The 21,180-nt window shown below is 48.7% G+C and overlaps 8 protein-coding genes across 9 annotated transcripts; 5 read left to right on the forward strand and 3 right to left on the reverse strand.

The window, feature by feature from the left end:
- Positions 1-883: 883 nt before the first annotated feature.
- LOC131889859 (uncharacterized) lies at positions 884-2,603 on the reverse strand. 2 transcript variants are annotated; one of them, XM_059239070.1, is made up of 3 exons: positions 2,493-2,603; positions 2,229-2,414; positions 884-2,132 (listed from the first exon to the last, which is right to left on the reverse strand). In XM_059239070.1, exons 1-3 carry the CDS (start codon positions 2,579-2,581, stop codon positions 1,271-1,273), a joined length of 1,137 nt encoding a protein of 378 aa, XP_059095053.1. In that variant the 5' UTR covers positions 2,582-2,603; the 3' UTR covers positions 884-1,270. The 2 variants fall into 2 exon arrangements, with proteins under 2 accessions (XP_059095053.1, XP_059095052.1); XM_059239069.1 differs by having other exon boundaries at positions 2,229-2,435; positions 2,493-2,600.
- Positions 2,604-6,337: 3,734 nt separating this feature from the next.
- Positions 6,338-8,194, forward strand: LOC131889857 (splicing factor, suppressor of white-apricot homolog). Its single transcript, XM_059239066.1, has 3 exons — positions 6,338-6,736; positions 6,833-7,363; positions 7,656-8,194. Exons 1-3 carry the CDS (start codon positions 6,568-6,570, stop codon positions 8,165-8,167), a joined length of 1,212 nt encoding a protein of 403 aa, XP_059095049.1. The 5' UTR covers positions 6,338-6,567; the 3' UTR covers positions 8,168-8,194.
- Positions 8,195-9,517: 1,323 nt separating this feature from the next.
- LOC131889865 (transcription and mRNA export factor ENY2-like) lies at positions 9,518-10,205 on the forward strand. The gene has a single exon (XM_059239078.1). The coding sequence runs from the start codon at positions 9,873-9,875 to the stop codon at positions 10,203-10,205; it is 333 nt and encodes a 110-aa protein (XP_059095061.1). The 5' UTR covers positions 9,518-9,872.
- A 14-nt stretch (positions 10,206-10,219) lies between these two features.
- LOC131889863 (trafficking protein particle complex subunit 6b-like) lies at positions 10,220-10,771 on the forward strand. The gene has a single exon (XM_059239076.1). It carries the CDS (start codon positions 10,220-10,222, stop codon positions 10,769-10,771), a length of 552 nt encoding a protein of 183 aa, XP_059095059.1.
- Positions 10,641-11,259, forward strand: LOC131889864 (zinc finger HIT domain-containing protein 1-like). The gene has a single exon (XM_059239077.1). The coding sequence runs from the start codon at positions 10,792-10,794 to the stop codon at positions 11,257-11,259; it is 468 nt and encodes a 155-aa protein (XP_059095060.1). The 5' UTR covers positions 10,641-10,791.
- A 44-nt stretch (positions 11,260-11,303) lies between these two features.
- On the forward strand, positions 11,304-12,634 carry LOC131889856 (major facilitator superfamily domain-containing protein 3-like). Its single transcript, XM_059239065.1, has one exon. The coding sequence runs from the start codon at positions 11,304-11,306 to the stop codon at positions 12,609-12,611; it is 1,308 nt and encodes a 435-aa protein (XP_059095048.1). The 3' UTR covers positions 12,612-12,634.
- An 839-nt stretch (positions 12,635-13,473) lies between these two features.
- LOC131890643 (uncharacterized) lies at positions 13,474-18,141 on the reverse strand. Its single transcript, XM_059240039.1, has 3 exons — positions 16,597-18,141; positions 14,863-16,249; positions 13,474-14,044 (listed from the first exon to the last, which is right to left on the reverse strand). The coding sequence occupies exons 1-3, from the start codon at positions 18,139-18,141 to the stop codon at positions 13,878-13,880; spliced, it is 3,099 nt and encodes a 1,032-aa protein (XP_059096022.1). The 3' UTR covers positions 13,474-13,877.
- Positions 18,142-18,178: 37 nt separating this feature from the next.
- LOC131889853 (RNA polymerase-associated protein Rtf1-like) lies at positions 18,179-20,769 on the reverse strand. The gene has a single exon (XM_059239061.1). The coding sequence runs from the start codon at positions 20,683-20,685 to the stop codon at positions 18,322-18,324; it is 2,364 nt and encodes a 787-aa protein (XP_059095044.1). The 5' UTR covers positions 20,686-20,769; the 3' UTR covers positions 18,179-18,321.
- Between the last annotated feature and the right edge of the window lie 411 nt (positions 20,770-21,180).

The following is a 21,180-nucleotide window of genomic DNA, read 5'->3' on the forward strand; positions in this document are numbered from 1 at the left end:
GGTACAATTCAAAACTTAAGGAAAAGATGCAAAAAAACCATATTATCAAGCAATGAAATTTCTTAATTTTTAATCAAAACAAGCCTGATGTTAGCACCATTTTTTTTGAACCGACTGTTTCTCTACAAAGTACTTCGGTTATAAGAACTAATACAAGATGCTCAATAATATTTTCTGGGAAAATGTAGTGGATTTTTTTCTACAAATATATGCTTTGCTACTCAATTCCTATTCATATAATCAAAGAAAATGTCAGTCGTTGAACTTCCTTTCAAAGTTTAATCAAGTAAACTGCTTGAATAGTCCGACATTTCAGGAAGAATAAAAACCAGACCAGTAAAATTGCTTTTTTACTCCAATGAGGCTGACCAGCAAAACAAAATACCTTTCCTTCAATTAGTAAAAAATGCAGTATGTGAGAAGGTTAATATTGCGTGCTGTTCTCAGAATCATCACTCATCAGTAAGTACTGCTATATGTAAATCCTCCAGAAACAGCACAGGTCGGTTTTGCGGTATAATCCGAATATAAAAAGCTTTTTCCGTTATTTTTTGGAGGTTCCACATCCGAAATTTCCTGTACAATTTATTTACCAATGCGATTCTCTTGTAACGCCTGAATGGGGTTTGATGCAATCCGAGCTTAAACAGGGTAGTTTTTAGGCAAATTTTCTTCAAACTGCGAAGACAGATTGATGAATGTACGATCGACCTAGCGGCCCTCTAGTTTGCATGCAGGGTCTCTACTACGACCCAATTTCAGCCAACTTCATCGAGAGGTTCGAGTTGTATTTTTTAAGGTATTGCGGTAGTTTAAAAAGGCCAGAGTTGGACAACTGGCGAGTGAGAAATAAGCTTTCAAGAGAAGTAAAGGCCAATGTAAATAATAGTATGTGCCCTTTTTGAACCTTTATTTGGATTTTGTCAACTTGTTGATCATTTTGTAAAGAAAGTAGGAAGAGCTGAAATATCAGCACCGTTTTTCACTTTCTGTTGCATTTTAATGCGCATTTTCACGTTTTCTAATTCCATTCCTTGAGCTTCTCTAACAATTACCTTACTACCAGAGGTGGGTGGACATGGTTTTCTCTTTGCCTTGTTAATCAATGACTTTCGAATCTGGGGGTTTGAGCCGTTTGAACTCATTCGGGGATAGTCACGATTCCAAAGAGCTAATAAGGCCAACAGCTAATATAGGTCCGGAATTCGGATGGCGCTCGCTCAACCCGACCACGTTTGAACTCACTTCTGACCTACATACGATTATTGAATCAAGCCGGACGGTCGGTGGAGGCGACCAGCTTTCGGAAGGTGGTCGAGCAGGGCAATGTGAACAAGGACGACACCAACTGATAGGCCTGAGGGCTGCACTTGTGCAGAGCCATAGCAAAGGTCTTCGATTCCTCAGAATACCGGTGGCGTCCAGGCTTGGCTTGAACGAAATCCTTGACCACCTGGAATTCGCGACTCGAGAATCGATCCGGGGAGATGACCAAGTCCTCGGCCGATCTCAACTTCTTTCTCAGACTACGAGCCTCTTTCAGGCTCTCGATCAACTCCTGGTTCTTCTTTTTGAACTTGTGGCATTGCTGTTTGAACCGCTCGACCTTTTTTACTTTCTCTACAATCAAGCTTTGCTGGGCAAGCATCTTCCAGCGCACCAGATCGATATCCGGCGAACAATTGTAGTTATGATCGCGAGCGATACGGGCTTGATGCGTCAGATGAAAGGGTGGGATTTGACCCGGTCTCAGGACCGACGACGGTCCGGATATTTCTTCTCCGTGTCCGGTCAGCGACAAATCCGTGGGTATGGCTGCTTCTCCTGCTGAACCAGTGCTCAAGGATGGGTCCGAGTCCAGGTACGGAGATTCTTCCGGGGAGAAAAGGGCAGGACAGTCCAAAAAGGCGCTTTCAGTGAACATGGAAGGCGACAGGGGCGGCTCTTCGCTCGACGGCCCTTCCGACGGGTCTTGAGCCAGGGGGGGCGAGGGCGATACAGGGGGGCGGTACACTTTGGTGCGGGTACTCTTTACCCGAGATCGGGCATGATGGGGAAAACCCTTAAATATAGACGGTACGGCCTCGGATTTGAGCCGCTTCACTTCCAGATTGGACTCAAAATCTTCATCTCTAGGCGAAACAGAGCAGACATTAATTAGGTTCAAGTTCCCTGGAGTGAGGTCAATCGGGTCAATCTCGGGCCCGTTTTTTCATAGATATCCTTACCTGAAGTGATCACTGCAAATGCTCGACCAACGCGTGGGTGTAAAGTTATGTCGTCGGATGGCGTGCACCCACTTCTGCCGGAGCTCGGGAACTTGTGGAAAGCAATGGAAAGACGTCTCCCAGCTCGAGATGCCTTTCTTGGCGCGGTTCACGCATCCGAATGCCGAACAACTTTTGACCATGATACTAATGCAAATGAAATGATGGCTATCGGGGGAGGATCTCCGATGACGCTCTCGGTACTGTAATTTATTGGCCACTTACTAGTTACTTCGATGCTGTACCCGAATCTTCATTCGTAATTTTAGATGCTTCGAATTTACCCCGATCGAAACCAGGGGCAAAATTACCATGACGTCACCAGCAGTCCAAAAGAATAGCATAGAAGCAACAGCTGACAAACGGTTACGGTTAGGGAGCAACACTGTGTACTTGCGAGTGGATCTCGAGTCGAGTCGCCGTCACCCGTTTTATAGCTTGTTTTGATAAGAGACTAGAATAGAATTAATCTTATTAGTAAAAGTAGCCATTCCATGAAATTGATCTCTGTAGCCACAAAGGGATTTCCATGAGAATGTCTGCTTTACATTAAGCAAAAAAAAAAAGGAATGATTCAAGTTGCTTCTCAAGTAAAAGAGAGATTTAGTCAAATTTCTGTATACACTCCGTATTTTGGCACATACAAAGATTGTTTACTATTGTGGGTTGTTAAACACAAATCAAGATAATAATAAATTAGTCAGTCCGTGTGTAAGAACTGAGTCGCAATCTTTGAGTAAGTGTAAGTATGGGTCAACTTCATTGCATTCTTTAAGTAAACATAAATATTTTGGCTAATTTCATTGTTTTCCAAAAAGGATTTCCCGTCATATATTTGAGGCAAACCGAATCACAAGTAGAAAATATTCAAAATCATAGAGATGAACAACTAATGAGTTTTATGGAAAAAGATTCTTACTGCAGCTCTTGCTATTGTCTGCTTTGAAGTATGATGAAGGATTTTTATGGTTGTTTTAATCCGGCCGGATTCAAAAGGCAAAAAAAAATCTTCAAGCTGAAATGAAAATCTCAAAGCAAGCATGATTCTGATTACCTTTGCCAAACCAGCCTAAATGAACCTCTCGTCAAGGTCCTTTTAGAGGTCTTTTGGCGCCAACAGTTATATTGTTTAGGTAAACCAAGAAATAGGTTAGGTGTGTAGAAATCTAACACAGAAGACTTCAGAACTAAAAAGAACTTTACTTCTCAGTTGCCAGTTTGTACTTTCTTTGGTAATAAACTATGATAATTTGTTCATATTTATCAGATATGCTATATTAAAGTCATTCTATGAGTTTCAGATCAGCAAACCTTTGCTCTCGGGTCTATTTTGCTCAAAAACATGAACAAGAGAGTTTTATTTTGTTTTGTTTGTTTGTTCCAATTTCAAATTGGCAGCTCTCTCGCTTGGCCTGCCATCTAATTTTGGGTGTCCCAATTGAGGGATACTCCCGCTTCGTTGCAACAACCAACATTAATTATTACCTCACCCTCGGGAATGACCACAGCTTTCCCCATTTAAGCTGTAAAAGCAACAACTCGTGTTGTAATTTAAATATGACATAGAAGCTTGGACTTGGCAAGCCTGGGATTGAACCAGGATTCGCAAATTGGAAAGCGGAGGCTCTACCAATACGGTGCCCCAGCAATCCTTGAGAACGGGGGTAAAAATATCTCCATTCATATGGCCTCTATAACTTAGGCAAAGACTTGTGAAGAAAACTACACTTGGCTAATTCAAATTCATCCATGAAGACATGTAGAGATATAGAATTAATCTGCCAATAAATTTGCAGGTTTGACATCTTTCTTTCCATCTTTGGGGCTTACATAATTTGTTCTATTTCAATCTCGAACCATTTTCATCCCCCATCCAAAGGTTTTAGGCGCAGGACCTGATTAGGTTTCCTACAAATCTGTCACCTTCATATTTGCAGAGCTTTCCCATTAATAAGATGGGATCAAGGGTATAAAAAGCAGCACTGAGATCAAAGAGTAAGGCTTTGCAATGGGGGTCTTTATTTCTAGCCTCTCTCCAATCATGGTCAGCCACAGCCAGAACATGAGGTGTCAAATTGTTTGCACGGCAATCATATTGTGATGTGGGGAAGATATTGTTTGTCTCAAGACAGGCAACCAGCTGTTTCATCAAGGCCTTCTTAAAAATCTTTCTAAACAAAGACAGAATGCTGATGGGTTGAAAATTTTCTTTCAGGCTCTTGGGGCCCAACTTATGATGAGGCTTAATTCTTGCTGATTTCCAGCATTTTGGGATCAAACCTTCCCCAATGATGCTATCTAAGAGCCAAGTCAAAGGTGTTCTCAGAAGATGAGGAGCAACTTTTAAGGCTATGGGAGCAATACCATAAACGTTGGGACACTTACAGCTCGTGCAATCTCTCATAGCCTCCTCAACTTGTTGTTCTGTTACCGTTTTAGATTTAAAAGAGTCTTTAATTACACATACTTTTTTTGCTCATTGAGTGGGTCCCACAAGGGATCCCTTTGCTACTGTTTCATTTTTTGTCAGATATTATCCATCTTCATTATGAAATGGAGATTTAGGGAATAGGCTGCTTCCTCTGTGGTCATATCACACAGCCTATCTTTTAAGATAATTTTCAAGGTTTGAGCACGTCTTGTCAATTCCTGAACTATTGTCCTTTAATTTCTATTTGCTCCTTTTAATAGACGTCATACTTGCTCTTGTACCTCCTTTTTGATAGTGTGTTGCACTTTGATCAAAGACTTTGGAGTTTATTGAGCTGGCATTTGATTCTAGCATTGTCCCTTTGACGTCTCAACAACTGAAGTTTTTTACTTGGGAGAGGTGTTGTCAGTTTTTGCTTTTCTATGTAATGGATTACAAAATCATGGACATCCCAACAATCAGCCATCAAGGCATGCCTCTGTCCTGCCACTTCTGGACATATAAATTATATTCATTGACAGCAAATTTGTATACAAAATCACCCATTTTTTCCGAAAATTTGCAAATAAACTTGTCAAAACATAGGGTCATTCTCTGTTCCAAATCAAGTAATAGTCATTGATAAGGAAAAAACTGTTATAATAACTCCACAATTTGAACATACTATATTTGGGAAGAAGAGGCTAGCTGTGGTACCATAGATGCAGTTGAGGTAACCCCCAACTAGTTAGGGTTCTCGACTTGGGCAAAAAGGTACTGCAATCAAAGATCAAGAACGAAGACGTCTTGAAGCAACCGTGTTCGAGTCCTAGAAAGGCAGGGTCACGTTTTGGCACTGAGTTATGCATTTTCTATTTTTGCTTATGTACCCTCTTTTGCTAAAAATGGGAGCCCTAACTCGGGTCCTTTAAGCTAAAAAGCTGCCTTTCCGGTTCAACGCAGGAGCTGAAGGGTTTTAAAGGAAAAGTATGTTGCACAAAACACCTGTGTCCCAACCTTTAATATATTGTATCTCCAAGAACTGCGATGGTAAAAAAGATAGAGCTTTTAAAAATGAATGGATGGAATATATATGCAAGTTTTTTTTGTATTTATCTCCAACCTACTTTGTAATTTCATGTCAAACAAATTTCTAGGCAAAGTGAGGAAAACTTCAATCTGACAATTTTCTCCCCAAAATTGACACAAATTTAGTTTGAACAATCTCAAGTTGCAGAATCATTCATATGCTTGTGCTAAAGTGTCTAAAATTGCATTATAAATTGCAGAAAAATGTCAAAAATTGCTAATAAAATTGCACGATTTGCAGCTGAACGACAAAGCGTCCTCTGAAGTGTAGAACGTAAAACATATTTCGTGCAGCGTAAGGGGGCTAAGGGCAAGTCATAGACAATGCCGAGATTATGGCTAACATGCTTGGAGATCAGTTCCTACGTGTGTTGTCAGACAGGTAACGTCACTCAAATTGCGTACTGGATGTGGGACCCCAGGTTGAGTGTATTTCTATGCTGAATAACATCCAAGGATTTATCTCCGAGAAAAAACTCCTGAAAAACTTATTTCATTCATTTATTCCCTTAACGTAGAACAATTTACAACTTTGAAAATATTTCCTTCGCCTTGCCCAAACATGGACTGACGTCATCAAACAGCTATTGGTCGCAGGACCAAAATGCTATTTCATGTGCGTGGTCTCGACAAGAGAGACCAGTGATTACCGATTACCCGTCTATATAGCCGTCGTGGTGGCGGGCATTCGAAATCATTGATATGCGGCATGGGTCCGCTAGATCCCCGTCATCATTCAAACCTACGTTAAGAGTGACAGGCAGGCAGGCAGGAGCGGATTAGAGGGACCGATTGTCGGACATGACCACTGATGCCTCTTCGGGCGTCGAGACCGACCCGCTTTTGGTGTTCGGGTATGGCTGCCAGATCTTCCGGGATGATGTCCGAGCCCTGGCCATGGAACGTGGGGATCACCTGATCCCTTGGATGGGACACGCGGAGCTACCTATCGATCGATACGACGGACGAGGTAGGCCCACCCTTGACCCTTAAAAGAATTCAGGCTCATGACTCCATGATCCACTATACCTATACTCCTATACTCCTGTCATTGGGGGGCCTCTAGGCGCGTTATCCGACCTCAAAATCCACGAAGCCCGCAGCGGTCGCGAGGGATTCGATCCCTGGACGGGTTTGAGCCCGGATCAGGTCCAAGAAGAGCGGCAAGCCGAAAGCCAACGATATCTGGCCTTGTTTGAGGACGAGTTGGCCGTGAACGGCGATAAAGCCAGCGAGGCGGGGGGCGGGGCGGCCGTGCCCTTTGATTATGATCAGGCTGTCCCGGCCCAACCGGCCGTCCAGAGCCGGGTTCAGCCCACTTTGCGGCAGTTAGCCAATTGCATTGAGAAGACTTCCGAGTTTATCGTGAAGCAAGGCGCGCAAATGGAAATCTTGATGCGGGCTAAAGAGGCCAACAATCCGTTATTCCAGTTCCTGAATCCCGAGAACCCCTACCATGCCATCTATAAGGAGGTGTTCACCAAAAAGAAGAACCGACCCAAGAATTATGTGGCTAATCAAGTCTTGATGGAACAATCCAGTTTAGAGGTCGAGGAATCCCTCAAGATCCTGTTCAGTCGCCTCAATTCGGCTCCGGGTAAGTTCATTGGGCATATGCTCAATGCCCAATGCAAGAGCAAAAAGACAGTTCAAGCCACAAGCCACAGGCTCAACACCAATTTGCGAGTGCAACTAGATAACCCACAAGTTTCCTTTGTGGAGAATTGGCTCTAGGATTAGCCATCTTTTAGAGTGATTAAGTATTAACATAGGTTTTCCCTCATTCTTAGATTTGGATTTCTCACCTATGGTCATTGCCCCGCCCATGTTTCCATTTTTATCCCCATACCATGAATACTAGTAACCGTTGAGCAATCTCGCCGTTTTAGGTCTGAATCCTACTCCGACCTCCTCGTCCAGCTCGACCAACGCTTACTCGCAGTTAGTGGATCGGATCCGCGTCAACCAAGCCCCGCCCTCGCAGCCCGTCCCGCCCCAAGCCCAACCGCCGCCCGCCCAACCCGTGCCCAAAGTGGCCGTTCCGCCTCCGGTCTCGTCCGAGCACATCGTGGAGGTGGTGCCCCCGCCCATTTCGCTCCAACCTTTGATCGATCGAACCGCGTATTACGTGACGAAAAACGGTTCGGAGGCGTTGAACGTGGTCAAGAAGCGCGAACCTGGGAAGTTCTCGTTCCTGAACCCCTCGGACAAATATCACCTGTTCTTTCAATATAAAGTGGCCTTGTACAAGGAGATGGTGGCGGCGGGTTACAGTGGGCCCACTCAACGCGGCTCGGCTCTTCTCAAAAATAACGGGTCTACTTCCTCGGGAGCCGGCTCCGATCAGAGTTTTGAGCAAGTCACCTCCAAATTTCCCTCGCTCAAGGGATTCTTTCGATGATCATAATAATAACAATAATAAGCCACACATCATGTCCATCTGGACCCCGTCCCTTTCATGTTAGTATGACGCGTTGTTGTTACCATGACAATTGTTTAAGAATTAAGAATGAAAGAGCACTAGTAGGCCAGAGTATCCGACCATTGATGCACTCGAAATTGAAATTGTAGCTACTTAATTGTGACTAGATTGCAAAGTCATCTGATCAATGTAATCCAAGAGTGATCGCTCCAAGAATTTCAATATTTCAAATTGCTTCATTCGAGCAATGGCTCTTTCAACGTGAATATGAATTGAGGCAATTTTGTAACCCACTTTGTTTTCTTCGTCACTGAACTGGAGCATGTTTCTTGGCTTGAAAGGCGGCATGACAAGAGAAGTATTCAAGTCAAGCAAATCACTCTCGATTGACGGGAAACCTTTGTCACACATAACTTCGTGGCCGGACTCCAGAAAATGGAGTATACCGCTTTCAGTGGTGATCTGGGCATCAGTTGTGAGACCTCCATAGGCATCCGAGATGTAAGATATAAATCCATTGGGAGAGATGGTTACGGTTGCTTCGAGAATGAGACCCTACCGCACAACAATATCGATAACCCATGATTTATAGATGTCAAGTCCAAGTTATCAAATATCACAATATTTGATGATTTCGGAAATGATTTTGAACTGCACTTCAGCCGATTTCAACTGAAAACGCAAACAAAGACATTGCGAACATACCATCTGCACCTTTCACAGATCAATCAATGAGTGCGAAGGCATGGGCTTTGACAATGGATCGAGTCATGCAGCTCATGGATTGAATGGACGTGTCTCATTAAGCATTGAATCTGGGTTCAATTTGGATGAGGCCCTGCCAAACTTGCCATCCTGATTGGGTAACAAATACATGTTATATCTATGCCTCCCCGTCCCATCTGGCCCTTTCATCCCTTCATTCAGGCAGGCCTGTTTTTACAAGACGCCCATGTATTTCGTTACAGATCCTCGGATCCGGGACGGTCAGCTCGACTTATCCCTAGTGCCGGGAATGGCCCGAGTCGCCCGAGTCTCTTTCGAGCCTCCGCTCAGCGGGCCAGCGCGGCCAGCGGCTTTCAGCTCAGGCCTGTCAAAATGAGAGGAAGACTTAAGCCATGCTGGGAGTCATGGGTGAGTGGCCACGGGTGCATAAGATCTGGGGGTCATGCCTTTGGCCGCACCCAGTCATACTACACTTGAACACGCCCATTTGTGAATGGCAGCCCTATGTTAGGCACCAGGGGCCCTATCTGGGGCTCTCCGTCTCCGGCTCAATGGTAAAGTTGAGTTAGAAACAGCGACACTGAGCGCTGGCTTGTGTCTCCAGTTGGATCCAGCTGGTCAACTAACTGGCAAGCTCACGCCAACCTCCTCCTCCTCCTCCTCCTCCTCGTCCTCCTCAGTTCCAGCAGAGTGGTCACCCATCGCATCGGGGACATCGGGTGTTCTTTAGCTCCTGCTTTTTACGTACCACCCACCGCCACCCCCTGACCCAACCGGAGCCTCCCCGCCGGACCGTTGAACCCCACTGGCTGGAGGGCTCAGCCTTGAACTTGGCGTGGCCGCTGATCAGTGATCTGTGATCACCACCCACCTACCCACTGCCCGCCTTCACGCCAGAGATTGGGGCCAGCCCGGTCGGCTAGCGGCCTTTCCAGCCCCAGACAGGCCGGCGGCCGTGATGTCGGCGGCCGCGTCGTCCTCCACCCCCGGGTCATCATCGTCGTCGGGTCACGCCGAGGTCAAGTCCCTGTTGCATCAACGGCTGATCGAATCCGGCGAGAAGGAACGCCTCAAGGAGCACCTCAAGACGCGGTTGGTGGAATGCGGCTGGCGGGACCAGCTTAAGCTCTCGGCCAAGGAGATCATCCGTCAAAAGGGACTGGAACACGTGAAGTTGGACGAGTTGATCGCGGAAATCACGCCCAAGGGACGGGCCACCGTGCCCGACGCCGTCAAACGCGAACTCCTGGCCCGCATCAAGGACTTTCTGGCTCAACAAGAGAACATTTAAAAGTTGGGTGGGTCATGACCTCCTCCAATTTGCACGCTGCGTCGTCGAGCTACGCTAGTCCGGGTGTGGGCGGGGCCCAAGCCCCCAGCGGTTCATGGGTGGAAGAGATCCCCTTCGAATTGCTCCATTTGGAATTGGTGCAACGGGCCTTGGGCAGCGCGCCCGGATCGAGTCGCGAGCGCGCTTTGGCCGATTTGGAACTGTTGGGCTTTAACGCCGGATTCCGTCTCATCGAGAAGCTCACCAAAGAGTCGCCCAAGTTCAAGGACGAGTTAGATTTGATGAAGTTTGTGTGCAAAGAGTTCTGGGTCGGCGTGTTCCGTAAACAGATCGATAACCTGCGCACCAATCATCAGGGCGTGTACGTGTTACAGGACAATCAGTTCAAGTTCTTGGCCAAGGTCAGTCAGGGCGCTCAGCATCTCGAGCACGCCCCCAAGTTCGTAGTTTTCACCTGCGGTTTGTTGCGCGGCTCGTTGGCCAATTTGGGCGTGAATTCCGTCGTCACGGCCGAAGTCACCCATTTGCCCTCGGTCAAGTTCCAGATCCAAGTTCAACGGGCTTAGTCACTCACTGAGTCCCCAAGATGAGTGGCGCCGGGTCAAAGAGGGCCGTGCGCGATGTCAACCGGCGGGTTATGGACCAGGCCACGCGCCAAAGACGGGCCCGCAAGGCCCTGGAGAGCTTGGAGCAAGACAACTTCCACGACGATCCCCACGCCGATCTGGTCATGTCCAAGAAGGCCTTGAGTCTGTTTCAAGATCATCCCGAAGAAGAGCGCAAAGCCAAGCGCAAAAGTCGCACCACCGAGTATTACAAGCAGCGATTCCGCAAGAACTTTCCCCAACTTTTGGAAGAAGACGCCGTGCAGAACCCAAATCCGCCCAATTATTTGTCCGCTCAGACGTTGAACTCGTTGCAACCCGCCAGGCATTTCTGTGCCGTGTGCGGATTCAGCTCCAAGTACGTGTGTGTAGTGTGCGGTACCCGCTATTGTTCCCGACGTTGCCAAGAGACCCACGAGGAGACACGTTGTCTCAAGTGGACCGCCTAGACTCTTACTAGACAGACCCATTCACCCCTAAACCCGGCCACATCATGGCCCTTTTGCGGCCCAAGTGGCTACGGCTGCTCACCCTGGCGTTGCTCTACTTTGTGCAGGGCGCGCCTTACGGCTTCCAGGTGTCGTGTCTACCCATGATTCTTCGCCAATACGGGCTCTCCTTCACCGCCCTGGGATCCATGAAACTCCTCTTCCTCCCTTGGGTGTGTAAGCCTGTGTACGCGCCGCTCATTGAGCGCACCCGCTCCAAATATTGGTGGCTCACCCGATCCATGCTCGCCCTGGGACTCACGTGCATTTTGGCGGCTTGGATCACGGGCCCGGACACCCTGACGTCCATCTCCATCCTCATGTTTGCCTTGAACTTGTTCTCGGCCACCCAAGATGTGGCCACGGACAGTTTGGCCGTGAATATACTGGAACCGGCCGAGTTAGCCGCGGGGAACACGATCCAAGTGGTAGCTTACAAAGCTGGATCTGTGTTTGCGGGCGGGTTGTTGCTTTGGGTGGAGGAGTTGACCAGTTGGGCCGGGATGTTCTACGCCTTCGGGGCCATCTATTTTGTGTGCATTTTCTTGTTGTCTCAGTTCTCGTGGGCGACCGCTCATCCGTCGAACGCGACAAGTACCGGCGACGAGCGTGCGCCAGGGACCAATCCGAATTTACGGACCGTGCTGAGAGACGTTTTGAGTGTGCCCAACACGGGCTTCATCATGGGCTTCGTGTGCTTCTACAAGTTGTGCGAGCGAGCCGAGCAGACTTTTTCCCTCTTCATGATCGACAAGGGCGTACCCTTGAGTCAGATCGCATTCTGGTCGACCATCATGCGAACGGGCTCGTTGCTCGGCTCCGTGTATGGTGGACACATCCTCACCTTCGACGATGCCGAGAGTCGACCCCGAGAGATCATTTGTAAATACAGTTTCCTCCGCAGTCTACCCATCACGCTCCAATTGATTCTGATCCATCAATGGGGCGTGGCCCGAGTGCCGTCCGAGTCGGTGTTCCTGTTCTGGAATTCGGACACGGTCTACATGTACTTGGGCTTCTTTTGTACCACCATCACCTTATTCTGTGCCGGGGTCATCACCACGGCCACGTTCACGGTCATGATGCGGCTCAGCCAGACCGCCCCAGACCCGCTAAAAGGCACGCACTTTACCACACTGGCCACGTGCGAAGTGGGCGGGAAGCTGTTATTCGCGTCCTTATCCGGCGGTCTAATCGATGCGCTCGGACTCTACCCCGTGTTCATGAGCTTTGTGATGTTGGCCTTGGGTTGCGTACCGTTAGCTTGCTATCTTCCATCCAAGTTACCCCCCGGGACTAAGATGAATCAGTAAAATAAAGATAAAAAATCATCCGACGAATTCTCTTGAATGACTCGTTCACGTGTCTATCAAATTAAGCAATAATGAGCGACACAAGAGGCGTTAATTATGTACTAAATGACATTGAGTGAATTCTTAGGACAAAGCCCGTGGCTCTCTGATATGAGTCTGCCTTTTAGGTTGTAGGTTGACGTGTCTGCTCAGTTTTAAACGGTGTTGTTGGCACTGGATGTCTGACCAATGTCAATTGAAAGTCACCCGATCTATTTCAGGATGACATGATTTGTTGGGAACTCACTACCAAGCATCGGTTTAAAAATCTTGAAAATTCTTGCTCACTTTTTGAAACCAATTTGTCAAAGGGATTTATTCATTAAGAACCACGACCTGCCTTCCCGATGAAGGGGGCCTTCAATAAACCCTAATATCAATTTAAGAAGATTTAGAAACGGTTCATTTTTTTTCTTCTCTTTGATGGTTTACGTTTATTGCCTTAAATTTTGAAACTTATTGCTCAATCACATCATCCTAAAGTAGATTTACTTTATATCATTAAGCATAAGAGACTAAAGGATCTTTAAGCCGTGTAGGTGTTTTTTCAAAGTATTGATTGAGTCGTCACAATTGATGAATGAAAAAGTTTTAAATCTCAAAACGAGTTGCACAAGGCAAGAAAGATTATACAAGAAAAAATTATATGTTGTTACTTTTCAAATACGTGCTAATATATTATGCATTTTGATATAATATCTATCGTTCCCGATTCATCGATCACAATCGAGCCACTACTTTTGAGATTTAATATACAGAGTCCTATTTTTTCTTATGCTTACGGACGAACTTGAAATGAGCGAAAGCAATTGAGACGAATAGATCGAGAAACAACTTGTAGCAATTTATATTCCGAAGTCGTTTTGGGCTGAAAGCCGGTACAATACTAACATTTTTAACGGGCTCGGGGAAATGGTGGTGGGTGGGAGGAGTAGGAGAGTAGGAGGAGGAATACGTACGTACGTAGATGCAGATGCGTTTAATAAGATAAGCCTAGGCAAGAATGTATGTATGAAAAAGTATGAATGGTTGGTTTTACTCAAGTAGACGTAGGATGTAGTAGTAGTAAGAGAAGTGGTACTAAGAATAGTACTACTTTGAAGGGCACGGTCTACTTTTGCAACATTGGACAGCAAAAATATACATCTCCTCTTCTGGTTTCTTGCTCTCTTTCTTGTAGTCGCAGTAGTTGTTGTTCTGGTGGTTGTGGTGGTTTTATCACATATCTTAGTACACTATATCCTTGTAGCCCTCGTTGGCGGTGTGTTGACGTGCGGCTTGCTGCTGTTGTTGCTGCTGCTGTTGTTGGTGTTGCATGTGAGCTCCTCCTCGACGAGGAGCCAGATACTCGAACATTGAGGACACGTGGCTGGACAGAGTCCGCTCCAAGCTACCTAAAATGCACCCAAAAACACAACCCATGAGCTCAATCACATAGAGCAGACGCAATAATGTGCGCTACTAAAGTTTGTGCATCGGAAAAACAAGAATGCATGCCTCAAAATACTTTTGAAAGAGATAGAACAGGCTTCCCTAGGGTTTGCACATCACGGTTGGGACAAAGGCCAATTGGTAAAAAAACCCTTTTTAATAGGGTATTGGGGCACTTTTCGAATTAGGAGACCCCATTGGAATAAATTTAGTTTTGGTGACACATTTCAAAAACGTACAGTTACAACATTTTTTTTCTTCTTATTCCAGACTTACGTTCAAGAACAGTAGTTGGAAAAATTATTTTCACGCTTCAAAACTATTTGCAAATCAATATTGCTCAAAAATATTTTTTTTGAGGAGGTCCAAATCGTTGAGCAAAATTTGATGGCTTGAAGCCATCACACCGGGCAATCCATCTTTTTTTTTATCATTATATAATAATAATAATAATTTGCCCAGAACCAAAGTAAAAGAAGGAGAGTACATTTCATTCTTTTTGGAACTTCAATTGAATGTGTCACCAAATGCAAACTTTTTCAAAACCTGCTCAGGCCTAAATGGGATTACAATTGTGTCCTGTCAATCTTCCGTTTATCCTAACCGTGACAAGAACTCGTAAGTTATCTTGTCCAAATTTTTCATATTGAAAAGAAAAGAATTATTGTGTTTCCTTATTGGCTACCAGCATCAAATTAAGTTACTTCTATCAATTGCCCAGTCAAGAGCTAAAGATATACGAATACGGTTTTCTCCTCCAATCCTGCACCCGAATACTTACATGGCATGGGATCAGTCCAAAAGAAGTCGTGATTGAGGGCGTTATCCGAGTTGATTCGCTTGTTCGGATCCAGTGACAAGAGCTTGTCGATCAGGTCACAGGCATACGGGTCCTTTACATACGGTTTAAGTCGCTCCTTGACCCGGCGTTTCGAGCCTTGGGGCAGCTCCATCCGTTTGTAGAGCTCCAGGGAGTCCACCCCCGGCCACACCTCCGTCGTGATGGCCCCGCACAGTTGGGCAATCAGTGTCAATTGGTGCTGCTCCGTGTTGCCCTGCATGATGGGCGAGCGGGTCCACATCTCGGCCATGATGCAGCCCGCACCCCACAGGTCCACGGAGGAGCCGTAGTTCCGCTCACCCAAGAGCAGCTCCGGCGGGCGATACCAGAGCGTGACCACACGGTTCGTGTACCGATTGGGCTGACCGTTCTTGTTGATGCTGATGGCGCGAGCCAGGCCGAAATCGGCCAGCTTGAGGATGCCCTTCCGAGTGATCAGAATGTTGGCTGCCTTCATATCACGGTGGATGATCTTGTTGCTGTGGATGTAGTAGAGTCCCTCGAACATTTGTTGCATCACTTTCTTGATCTCGCCCTTGGAGAATTGCACCGTCACATTGGACAGAAGTCCGGCCAAATCGTGCTCGCAGAAATCGAACACCAAGTAGAACGTGGTCTTGTTGTGTCGACTGTACTGGCGGCAGATCTCGATCAGATTCACGATGTTCTCATGGTTGAGTACCTGGAGGATGCGGATCTCGCGCAGAGCCGTGATCGGGAAGCCCTCCTTCTCGTTCTCCATGAGCACTTTCTTCAACGCCACAATCTTGTCTTTGTCTGTGCGCAATCGCGCCTTGAACACTTCACCGAACGTACCTTGACCGATCTTGGTCATCTTCTCGTACTTATCCACCTTGGCGCAATAGGGGAACTCGTACTTCTCCAAGTACTTGTCTCGCTCTTGAGGGTCCATGCTCTTCACCAGACCCATATTATTGGACGAACCCGATGATCCACCCCCTCCCGAGGACGAATCACGTTGGTGATGCGGATTCGAGGCTTGCTGGTGATGGTGATGATGGTGGTGTTGTTGGTGATGCGCTTGAGGTCGGGATTGGTGAGAGTGTGGATGGGAGCCACTTGAGTGTTGTTGTTGTTGTTGTTGAGCGTGTTGTTGCTGTTGCTGTTGTTGTTGTTGTGACATCATGGGGACATTGCCTCCTCCTCCTCCTCCACCTGGAATACTCGACATTCCCGAATGGTGGGGATGATGTGAGGCCATGGTCAAGATTTCACTGCAATAAACAAGAAGAATTGACATTTCGGTTGTACTTTGGAAGAGGGTCGAGGCTGCCTTTCTGATTGGCAGGCAGACAGACCTTAATAGCATGTGGGTTTATTTCAACACAATTTGGCAGAGAAGCGAATTCTAAATCAAATAGCTAATAGGTACCATGACAATGATGATAATGATAGTAATAATGAAAATGATAATAATAATGAGTCAATGTTTGTTGGTTTTGTACATTGGTGAGTGAAATTGACTTTGGTAGAGGGGCTCTACCGTAATAGTGGTAGACTACTTGTACTTGGGCATTTGAACTGATTCAATAAGTACTAATAATATATATTCTTGGTCTTAGTCTGCAACGGTCGGTATCGAGAGAGGCCATTGAGAAGGCCATCTCTCTCTGAGGATCAAAGGAAAAGGACACGTCGGTGACACTAAAAGACTCGCTCAAAGTATCCACTCGAGTCGGACGAAGCCGTGTTAGCTGCCGGCGGGTGCCCATGGGAACGTCCCCCTCGATTATGGTGACTATTGTTATGCTGCTGCTGATGATGATGAGAGTGGTGATGGTTGTTCTGGTGGTGGTGGTAGATCGGAAGAGGGTGGTTATGGTGATGATGATGGTGCCCGGAACCCGAGCCAGTGCCAGAAGAGCTGGACGAGGACGCCGACATGGAAGCTCCTCCGTGAAGTGAGCGCCCACTTCCAGAGGACGCCGACACTGAGGTAGATGAGGCTGACACGCCCAGGTTGCCGCTGGCCGTGGCACCGGGCAGAGCGGGCTGGCGATGTTGAGCCCCGCTTAACCTCCGCGGAGCGAGGAACTCGAACATGGATTGGGTATGCTGGCTCAACATCTTGCCCAGATCCTCGGGCATCGGGTCCGTCCAGAAGAAGTCGTGGTCCAAGGCAGCATTCGAGTCCAAGCGCTCTCGAGGACAAAGACACAAGAGCTTGTCCAACAGATCCACAGCCGCTTGATCCTTCACATAAGGACGGAGGCGTTCGCGAACCCGACGCTTCTGGTTCTTGGGCATCTCCAACTTGTTGTACAACTCCAGGTACTCAACCCCCGGCCACACCTCCGGCGTGATAGCCCCGCACAATTGGGCGATCAGGGTCAGTTGATGCTGCTCCGTGTTGCCCTGCATGATGGGCGAGCGGGTCCACATCTCGGCCATGATGCAGCCCGCGCCCCAGAGATCCACGGGCGAGCCGTAGTTTCGCTCCCCCAAGAGCAGCTCCGGCGGACGGTACCAGAGCGTGACCACACGGTTCGTGTACCGATTGGGCTGACCGTTCTTGTTGATGCTGATGGCGCGAGCCAGGCCGAAATCAGCCAGCTTCAACACGCCGAGCTTGGTGATGAGCACGTTGGCGGCCTTCATATCCCGGTGGATGATCTTGTTACTGTGGATGTAGTAAAGACCGTTGAGGAGCTGCTGCATGACCTTCTTGATCTCGCCGAGGGAGAACTTGACGTTGAAATTGGACAACAACCCGGCGAGATCGTGCTCGCAGAAGTCAAAGACTAGAAAGAAAGTGGACTTGTGTCGATTGAAATGGGTGGCCTTGCTCCGACAGATTTCGATGAGGTTCACGATGTTGTCATGCGTGAGGAGCTGGAGGATCTTGACCTCTCTGAGAGCGGTGATGGGGAAGCCCTCCTTCTCGTTGTCCATGAGCACTTTCTTCAAGGCCACGATCTTGTTCTTGTTCTTCTTATCTCGGGCCTTGAACACTTCACCAAAGGTGCCTTGACCGATCTTGGCCAATCGCTCGTACTTGGACACCTCAGCACAATAAGGGAAGTCGTAGGACTCGATGTACGGAGCGTTGTTCATGTACTGAATGGGCAAGGCCGGAATGGAGCTCGACGAGGAGGGCTGCTGAGGGTGGGGTTGAGCCACGCCCATCATCATGGCCGATGAGGAGGAGGAGGAGGAGGCGGATGTTGAGGAGCTTCCGGAGCGATGATGTGGATGCATGCCGGAGGGATGAGTCACATCTCTGTCAGCCACGGGCCTGAAATGGGAATGCGGAATGGGGGATGAATTGAGAGTTCCCGATCTCCGATGGATATCGCACGAGCGACAACATTTCCTCGACTTTTAATTTCAATCTCTTTTTCAATCACAAAGAACATCATAGTTTGATAACAATAAGCACTAGATGAGTCCGCGTTTCTTCTTGTAGTCCGCCAGGTTCAAAGAGCGTCGAGCCGGTCCCGAGGTCTTGGAGATGGATGCTGCCGTGGGCATGGCTCTGGGACTCGGAACCACTTCCGAAGCCGCAGTCGAGGGCCCGTCCCCGCCCCCCGAGCCAGGTCCACCGCCTAGGCCGCCAATGCCCACGTCGATCTCGATGTCAAAGTCGTGTGCGTCAAAGATGTCCTCCTTACCCCCTGCGAGGGATGCCCCCGAGCCGCCCAGTTTGCCCTTCTTCTTGGAATCGGGGCCGTCCAAGTCGTCGCCCCTGCGTTTCTTCTCGTTCTCCTTCTCGAGTTTGTCTTTGAGCTCCTGTTGGAACTTTTCGTTGGCGGCCATGGCCTTGAGTAATTCGGGAGGCACGTTGGTCTGACTCTTGGTGACCATTCGAGGGTTGCATTTCCGCCGCAGAAACGGGTTGTCCTCGACGCCCATTTCCTTTTTGCGCAGGATCTCTTGCTTGATGGCCTCTTCGGCTTTCCACACGTTGTTCTTGCGATTGCGGTCGTTGATGAACGAGATACTGTTGAATTTGGTGTTGTGATTGCGTCGCTTGTTGAGCTTCTCGGCGGTTTCTTCCAGCTCTTTGAGCTCTTGTTCCAATTGGTTGGCTTTTTCGTCGTTGTGATCCGAGAGGGCGATCTCCTTTTCCTTCATGAGGTTGGCTTTCTTCATGGCGTAGTTGACCGGGTTCTTGTTGAATTTCTCATTCTTCTGGATCATGGCATCCACGTCGGCCGAGCTGTATTCGTAGGTCATGGCCTTCTTGATCTCTTGCGATTTGCTGTGCACAAAGTCCTTGGTAGGCAGACTGATCTGGTTCTCTTGACACGTGTACTTCCACTTCTCGAATTCCGTGGGGGTGAGGGGTGAGTTCGAGATGAATTGGAGTCGGAACACGCGCTCTTGCTTGCCAAACTTCAATTTCAGGCCCTGGTTGGTCTTAGTCTTGCCCAATTGGTACACCTTGGCCGTCTCAACCACTTCCACCACCTCGGTACACCGATACACGGATTGACCAGCCGGATTGTTCCCGATCCCAATCCGGACGAAGCAACCGTTGACGATGTTGCGGAAGTGCGGCAGAAAGAGGAAGCGCTCGATCTTGGTGCGCGATAATCGGATCGGTTCCAAATCCTCCATGGTTTCCACGAACTTTTCGACCTTGGGGGCCTTGCGGAATCGCTCCGTGTCCGAGCCCGATGACGAGCTGGAGCGCGAGCGCGAGCGAGATCGCGAACTCGAGCTCGAGCTTGAGCTGCGTCGCCGATACGAGCCGGCTTCGCTGCCCGAAGACGACGAGGAGCGCTTGGTCTTGCGCTTGTCCGAGGAGCGCCCGCGTTCCGTAGAGCTCTCCGAGTCTTTGGTCTCGCGGTCCAACTCGCGTTGCTTCTCTTTTTCCTTCTCCTTCCGTTGGCGCTCCTCGTTGATGGCCTTGAGCTTGTTCAAGGCCATGGATTTCTTGTCGAACTTTTGCTGCTCCAAGTTCCGTTTGCGGTCTTGACTTCGCTCCTTGGCGTCGAGCATCTGGTTGGTGTCAAAGTCGTCATCCGACATGGACTCGTTGGGATCGACCCCGGGTCCGCCTTGGGCTCCTCCATCTCGGTCCTCGTCCTCGTCGTTATGGTCGTCGTCGTCATCGTCATCATCCTCGTCTGGCGCACTCTTGACTTCGGGCCCCTTGAGCTTTTGTTGCTGCTTCAGGCGCTTCTTAATCTCAAATTTCTTGCGCAGATTCTCGCGGATCTCGGCCCGCTTGAACAGCTCCTGTTCGCGCTCACGCTCCGTCATCTGGGCCAGCAGAGCCCGATCCTCATCATCGCCGATCAAATCATCGTCCAAGCCGTCATCGAACTCCTTGTCCGAATCCGAGACCTCGCCCTCTTCCACCGGGGCCGCTTTCTTCTTCTCGGCCGGCGCCTTCTTCTTATTGGCCACGGGCTTAGCCCCACCCCGGCCAGGGCGGGTTCGCTGGCCGGCACTGATGGTCTCCTCATCCTCGCTCTGGCTGCCCGCCCCCTCGTCCTCCTCCCGCCTGGGCGTGGCACTCTTCTTGCGATCCTTGATCTTGACCTTCAATTTGGCCACAGGCTCGGGCGAGGGCGAGCGCGAACTGGCGGCCGACGACGACGAAGACACGGGCGAAGAGGAGGGCGAGCGCGAGCGCGTGGCCGACACGGCGGGCGAGCGGGCCGGTGAACCCTGGGGCGAGCGTGAACTAGAACGCGAGGCCGAGCGGGAGCGCGAAGAAGAACGCGATGAGGAGCGTGACCGTGCGGGCGACGACGTGCGGCTCTGGGCGGGCGAGGAGGCCGCCGAACTCATGGTGGGCTAGAGGCCAACGGGGGCCGTGATGGGCGGATCCACCCGGGGATTATCTCGATGGGACGAGAGGCAACGCAGATGCGTGAGGAGGATGAGGGGCTAGCTCATCAGTGAGTCTGGACGTTCTAGACGTTGTTCTAGACAGTGGGTGGCTCGGTCAGTCAGTCGGTCAGGTCGGTCAGCACAAATTCAGGGCTCGGCGCGCTCGCCGCTCTGATAGGCTACTGGCCACGATCAGCTGAGCCTCAGTGTGACGCTATTGGGCCCCAAGGGTGAACCCCACGTTCGTGAGAGACGACAGGTTAATAGCGAATGGTTGATCACCAGGATGATGGGCATCACTCAAAAGCTACAAGATACCTATAAGTGATATAACTTGAACAATGTCAATGATCGCCTGACAGGCCTGGAAATTGTAATGCTCGGCTTGGAAGTTGATGGGCCTTATCAATCAATCACACCCTGATTTGAGGTTTGTTGCCCAATAAAACGAGC

Source organism: Tigriopus californicus, chromosome 11 (assembly GCF_007210705.1).
Source record: "Tigriopus californicus strain San Diego chromosome 11, Tcal_SD_v2.1, whole genome shotgun sequence".
Classification (NCBI taxonomy): Eukaryota; Metazoa; Arthropoda; class Copepoda; order Harpacticoida; family Harpacticidae; genus Tigriopus; species Tigriopus californicus.